Raw genomic sequence first — 6,620 nt, forward strand, 5'->3', positions numbered from 1 at the left:
GTCTCCAATGGTTCCTCACCTCCTTTCCTCTCTGTCTCCAATGGCTCCTCACCTCCTTTCCTCTCTGTCTCCAATGGTTCCTCACCTTCCTTTCTCTCTACCACCAGTGGTTCTTCAGCTGCTGTCTTCTCTTCCCCTGGCTGTACCTCCCCTCCTTTCTTCTCTTCACCCAATACATCCTCGACTTCTTTCTTCTTTTCCTCAGCTCTCTTCTCTGTCCCTAGTTGTTCTTCTCCTCCTTCCATTTCTCTTCCCAAAGTATCCTCAGCTCTCCTCTCTGTCCCTTGCTGCTCCCCACTTCCTTCCCTCTGTATCTTCAATGAGCCTTCACCTTCTGTCCCTTGCTGTCCCTCACCTCCTTTTGTCTCTACTCCGGGGGGTTCCTCAGCCCCTCCCCTCTCTGTTGCCGGCTTTTCCTCATCCCCTTTTCTTTTCTTCTCGTCCCCCAGTGAGTCTTCTACTCGAATCCTCTCCACCTTCCAGTTTTCCTCACTTCTTCTCTTGTCTGTCCCCAGTAGGCCCTTACCTCCCTCCCTTGTCATTGGCCCCAACCCCTCCACCTGCAGCTCCTCCCATTCCTCACTGAGAGCCACTCTCTCCACCCAAATGAAAGACCCCTCTTCACCACCAGAGCTCCCCTGCCCATTGCCATCAGGGCTGCCCTCATGAGCACCTTCCTCTTTTCTAGAAGCTGCTTCTTGCAGCTCTTCCGGGACCCTTAGTGAGCTCCGCTGTGCAGCCTCCCGACCCCTGCCTCCTTCCTCTATGCCCTCTAAATCCCTACCTTCTGTGTCCCCCACCCCTTCCCAGACCACCTCCACAACGTCTCTGTCCTCCTTCACCCAGGACGGGAGCTCAGGGCTGCCAGCCACCTGTCTGTCCCCAATGGCCTCCAGCACGACTTCCTCCACCTTAGCTTCCAGCTCTGGGCCTGTGGCCTCCATGGCACAGGGCTGTGTGGCCCTCAGCCCCTCCCATACCACCTTCACCACACCCCCTGCTTTAGCGGGGCCCACCCCCCTCTCTGCTACTGTTGCTCCTTTATTCAGCTCCAGATGAGGACTGGGCTCAGAGCAGGGACCATTGGTTTCTGAGGAGGTTCCTGTGGAGACTGGCAAAACCCCGATCACCTCCTTCCTGGACTCGGATGGGGACTCCAGGGACATGCCTGCTGGTCCAGGTGGTAAGGAGGCTCTCTTGTCTAGATCTGCCAGGTCTGAGCAATCAGGGAGGAAATGAAAGGAGAGAAAGGGCCCAAGAGTGAGCAGGAACCCAGGGGTCCCTACCCTCACTCCTATTTGGCCACCCAATCTGTACACCCACCTGCAGGACCTGCCTCCACAGTGGGCTGGGAGAGTGGACGATGACCCTGCAGGAAAGGTAGAAACAAGGTCAGGCCCAGCCCTCAACCCCACCCTCAGCCTCCTTGCATGCCCATATGCCCCTGCTCTGGTGTCCTCACTGGCTCCCAAGTACTTGTGACCCTCTGTGCTCATGTTCATGCACACTAAGAATGCAATCAATCCTGTGGTTATTCAGCTAAGCCCTCTATGTTGGGGGCCTACTCCATCAGGTACAGAGGTCCCATGCTCCTTTTGTTCGTGGAGCATACACTCCAGTAGGGGAGACAGGTCATGAACATAAACACAAATGTACAATCAGGGTGTGAGAAAGACGAGGAGAAAAAAGCTATATAGCAAGGTGAGAGGCTAAGGGGTGCCTGGGAGGTGAAGGGGGTGCCTTCTTTAGATATAAGATACAGCAAACTGCTCTGAGGAGATGATACTGAACAGAGGTGAGGAAGGGCATTCTAGATGGAGGGAATAGCCAATGCAAAGGCCCTGAGGCCAGAATGAGTTAGGCATGTTCAAGGAAAAGTGGGTCAGTGTGGCTAGAGTGCAAGAGGAATATGAGCTCAGGGAAGGGAACAGGGGACTGCCACACAGAGTGTCCAGGCATAGTCCCACCTCTCCTCTCACAGGTCTCACCAATCCTGCCCTCCGCTCTCTAGCCTCTGTCCACTGCCTGGAAGACTCTATCGCCTCTTGCCTGGTCCCTACCAGGATTCAGCTTAGAGATCACCACCAGCTCCAGGAACTCTTCCTTGAACCCCTCAACCTCACTCTGATACTTTCTCTGTGCTCCTCCATCAACGCACTCTTTAATGAGCAGCTAGGGCTGAGCGCTGTAAGACAAGTGTTGGGCTGCTAACAACAAGGTCAGCAGTTCAAACCCGCCAGCTACTCCCTGGGAGAAAGATGAGGTTTTCTTCTCCTGTACAGATTTACAGCCCCAGGAACTCTCTACAAGGTGGCTATGAGTCAGAACAGACTGGATGGTACCTAACAATAACAACAGGGCTGAGAAGCATGCCTTAAGCCCATGTAATGATGAATGCCTGGCTTACACTCAAAACCCAACAAATGCTTCCCACCCCAATAAGTGGGCCCCTCACCTCTGTCTTCCTACAGGCATATGGGAGCTAAGGTAGGACACTAGGGAGAGGTGGAAACTATGGAAAACCTACATCTTGTAAATGTCATCAGAGAGTCAGATTTTTAACATGAAGCATCCTGATTTTCAAAGTCCTATGTATTATATGATATGCGAATGAATTTTTATATGCCTTCCTTTCTCCCAAAAACAAAGAGAAAAGCTCACATGGATGCACCAAACAGCAAAATATCCTATGGTGATCCTTCCCCACCTCCAAGGCTGAGTCTCATGACCTTTCACCCACAGCTTCTCACACAGTTTTCTTTTGGGCCACATTAGCTACCTTTTATCAAAACTCCCCCCACATGCTCACTGACCCTCCCAGCAATTCTTTGAGGTGTATGCTGTTCCTATTCCCAGAATTTAAGAGATGAGGGATCTAAGTCACTGACAGGGGACAAAATTTACCCAAGATCACAGAACATACAAGCAGCAGAGGGTGGTTCTGAATCCCGATCTCGTGGAAAAGTTGGGCAAGGAAGGGTCCTGCCTTTGGTCATACTGATCATGCCTCCTCCCCAGCCCTCCTCCTGCCCCTCACCTGTCTGCGCCAGGTGGGCCTGCCCAATGGCTTGTGCTGGGCACCTGTGGATGCACTTTGCAACAGCTGCAGCTCGGACTGGAGTCTAGGAAAGAGAGGGGGCTGCTGGGAGCCAGGCCCCCAGGCTCAATTTGCCACCTCCCCAGAGTGGGCCCCCACGGTCCTGGCAGAACCAGGTGGGGCATGGCCAGCAGGCAGGGTTCCACTCACGTGAACAGACTGTCTTCCAGGTTCTGGATACGAGCCTGCGCCTGGTCCTCCGGTGACTGGCGGTCCTGTGAGGCAGGATCTTTGGGCCAGTCTGGTCCCTCTGATGCTCCATCCATCAGCCAGCGTTCCCGGAGAGACTTCCTCTGGGTGTGGGAAGGAAGCCAGGGCAGGGTATGAGGGTGTGAGGATCCTGCCAGGAACACACACAACCTCCCAGATCGTACAGACACCCGTTTCTCCCTCAGGATGGGATACATGCCTTGACTGTCCTCAGTCACACACAGGGACTGTAACACTGCCAGGGAGACTGACACCCCAAACCTTCCCAGGCTAGAACATACCCATCATCCTCCAACCTTCTAGGCTGGGACAGACACCCATCACCCCCACATCCCTCTCAGACTGAGGCAGACAGACCATCACCACCATAGCCCTCCAAAAGTAATACAGACACCCCAGTGCCCCACATTCCTCCCAGGCTGGGGCAGACACCCCATAACCCCCAAAGTCCTCCCAGACTGACACAGACACCCCACTGCTCCCCAAAGTCCTTCCCGATGGGACAGACATTCTACCACCCCTACAGTCCTCCCAGATGGGGGAGATATCCCATCCCCTACTGTAGTCCTCCCATGCAGGGACAGACACCCCAAAGGTGAAATCAATGTCCCCCTCCTCCGAAAGCTGGACTGAAGCTTCTTTCATGCCCCAGTAATTGGGACAGACACTTCCATTGTCCCCATCCTCTTCCCAAAGGCGTAACAAATGCCCTTCCAAGCCCCCTCCCCCCAGCTTGGACAGAAGTCCCCAGAAGCTACGATGAATGTCTCCAGGCTCCGAGATTGGACGGAGGTTTCTAGCGTCTCTCCACCCGACTCTCATAGTCACCCCACTTAATTTCCCGGCCTGGGCAGTAAACGTCCCAACCTTGAGCCGCTCCACGCGGAGTTTCTCCTCCTCCAGTTCCAAGCGCGCAGCGCGAATCTCCTCCTGCAGCCGCCGTTTCTCCTGCACACAGCAGAGGGAGTTGCCCGCTGGCCAGCTAGAGATCGAAACCGACCCGCCTCCCCCCTGCGGAGCACCCCGTGGCTCTCAAGCGGTGGGCCGGGAGGGGAGGGGGGGCGCACGTCGGTCTGGGAGGGGGCTGCGGCGGCGCTGACTCAGCAGCCGGCGAGGCGAGACGAGGCGAGGCGGGGCGGGGCGGGACAGCGGGGGCGGGGCCGGCCGCACCCGAGATGCTGCGGAGGCCGCGCCCACGCGCCGTGGGGGTCTGTGGCTGGGGGATCCTGGAATGGAGGCTCTAAGAGGGTGTCAGAGCTGCAGGATCTCGGAGATGGGGTTAATGAGTCGGAGCGAGTCCAAGATCGGGTCCAATGATGGGGAGTCCAAAGAGACTGGGGTCCATGAGGGGTTCAAAGTCAGGGGTGCAGAGTTAGAGTCCAGAAAGACGGGGGGGGGGGGGGGGGGGAAGGGTGCAGACATGGAGGCTGTCAGAGAGATGGGGGTTATCGAGATGAGAGATCAGAAATGGGGGTGTCCAGATAGATGAGGGTCCAGAGAAGAGGGTTGTAAGAGTGGGGGTTAATTAAATATGCGGTCAGAGATAGGGTGCATCAGTCAGGGTCCAGAGAGTTGAAGCCAATGGAGATACGGGTGCAGAAATCAGGGTCTGAAATGGGATCGTAAATAGGGGGGCGTTAATGAACTAGGGAACAGAGTCACGGGTGCAGAGATGGGGTCTGAGTAAGGAGGGGAAGGACATACAACATCCGAGAGACGGGGTCAGAGATGGAGGTTAATGAAAATGAGTTAAAACATGAGACCTACAGGAAAGAGATTTGAGAGGTGGGGGTCTGATAAACAAGGGGATCAGAGCGATGGATGGGGTATTTGAGAGGCCGGGGCTCAGGAGTAAATTAGCGCAGGTTCTGGGAGTGATGGGTCAGCAGCCCTACCATTCTGAATGGGCAGGGCAGGGCAGGTGTAGTGGTGACCCAGACTGAAGAACTGAGGAGCAAGGGGGCCTGAGGATTTGGGTGGGGTGCCCGAGAAAGCGGGTGGAGCAAGATTGAGGGTGCCCAGGGTGGGGGCGTGTGCTCTGAGAGAGCTTCACTTACGGCGATGACCTCTAGCCGCTGCCGATAGAGGGAGCTCTCCGCCATGGGTCTGTGGGAAGAGGGCAGGGACTGAAACGGGGAGCGGTTCCAGAGCCTCCACCTCTTAGGAAGGCGGCCTCTTGAACGCCTCCCTGCTCCCGCCGCCCAAATCCCTCAACTGCTAGCAAAACGACCACAGCCAGCCCTTTACCAGTTTCCCCTCTGCACCCTGAGGAGTCGGCAGTGGACGAAGGTCCTATAAGGGGAGCAAGCAGAGATTATTAAAGAGTGAGCCAAAACTCGAACTCCAGTTTAGCGACGACTGTGAGGTTGGCCCAGGACCGGGCAGTGTTTCGTTCTGTTGTGCATAGGGTCTCTATGAGTCGATACCGACTTGAAGTCACCTAACAACAACAAAGCCCTTTCCAGTCCTAACAGCACTCCGCTGAGTCTCAGAGTCCCCATCTGTAAAATGGAGGGCTCATCTCGGAGGGCTGTTGTAAAGAAGTATCCATATAAGGCTTAGGACACACTGTCAGCGAGTGGATTCAGACTCATATCGATCCTATAGAACAGAATAGAACGCTCCTTAAGCTTTCTGAGACTCAATTTTTCGGGAGCAGACAGCCTCATCTTAGCTCAACGCCTAACCCTACAGCACAAGCGGGACTTCTTAGGACGTTGTTGTTGTTAAGTACCGTGGAGTCAATACCGACTCATAGTGACTCTGCATAGAGTTTGCAATGAGTGGCTGGTGAGTTTGAACTGCCAACCTTGGAGTTCAAACTGACCTTGCAGTCCAGTGCTTATCCTACAGTGCCATACCAGGAATCCTTAGGACATACGGTTATTGTTGTGGTCCAGACTCATAGTGACCCTGTATAAGGTTTCCAAGCAGAGGCTGATGAATTTGAACCCCCAACCTTATGGTTCAAACCGACCTTGAGGTCCCGTGGTTTAGCTCACAGCGACACACCAGAACTCCCCTTAGGGCATGATGTTAAGTGCCATCCAGTTGGTACTGACTCATAGAGACCCTATGTACAATAGAACGAAACACTGCCCAATCCTGGACCAACCTCACAATTGTTGCCACGACATTGGTTGGCTGTTGGTTGTTATGTGCCATGGAGTTGGTTTCGACTTTTAGTGACATTGCATAGGGTTTCTGAAGCTGTAAATCTTTACGGGAGCAGAAAGCCTCATCTTTCTCCCGTGGTTTCGAATTGTTGATGGTGAGATTAGCAGCTAGATTCGTAAATTACTACTAATAATTC

General features: G+C 54.4%; 1 protein-coding gene across 1 annotated transcript in view; it reads right to left on the reverse strand.

Moving 5' to 3' along the window:
* The window catches only part of PALM3 (paralemmin 3), a 6,196-nt gene extending 787 nt beyond the window's left edge, over positions 1-5,409 (reverse strand). The window contains exons 1-6 of the mRNA XM_006874317.1: positions 5,365-5,409; positions 4,175-4,255; positions 3,248-3,390; positions 3,038-3,122; positions 1,324-1,369; positions 20-1,216 (exon numbers count right to left, since the gene is read on the reverse strand). Of these exons, the coding sequence (XP_006874379.1) occupies positions 20-1,216; positions 1,324-1,369; positions 3,038-3,122; positions 3,248-3,390; positions 4,175-4,255; positions 5,365-5,409 (1,597 nt within the window). The remainder of the gene's footprint in view (positions 1-19; positions 1,217-1,323; positions 1,370-3,037; positions 3,123-3,247; positions 3,391-4,174; positions 4,256-5,364) is intronic.
* Between the last annotated feature and the right edge of the window lie 1,211 nt (positions 5,410-6,620).

Source organism: Chrysochloris asiatica, unplaced genomic scaffold (assembly GCF_000296735.1).
Source record: "Chrysochloris asiatica unplaced genomic scaffold, ChrAsi1.0 scaffold00268, whole genome shotgun sequence".
In the NCBI taxonomy this organism is placed as follows: domain Eukaryota; kingdom Metazoa; phylum Chordata; class Mammalia; order Afrosoricida; family Chrysochloridae; genus Chrysochloris; species Chrysochloris asiatica.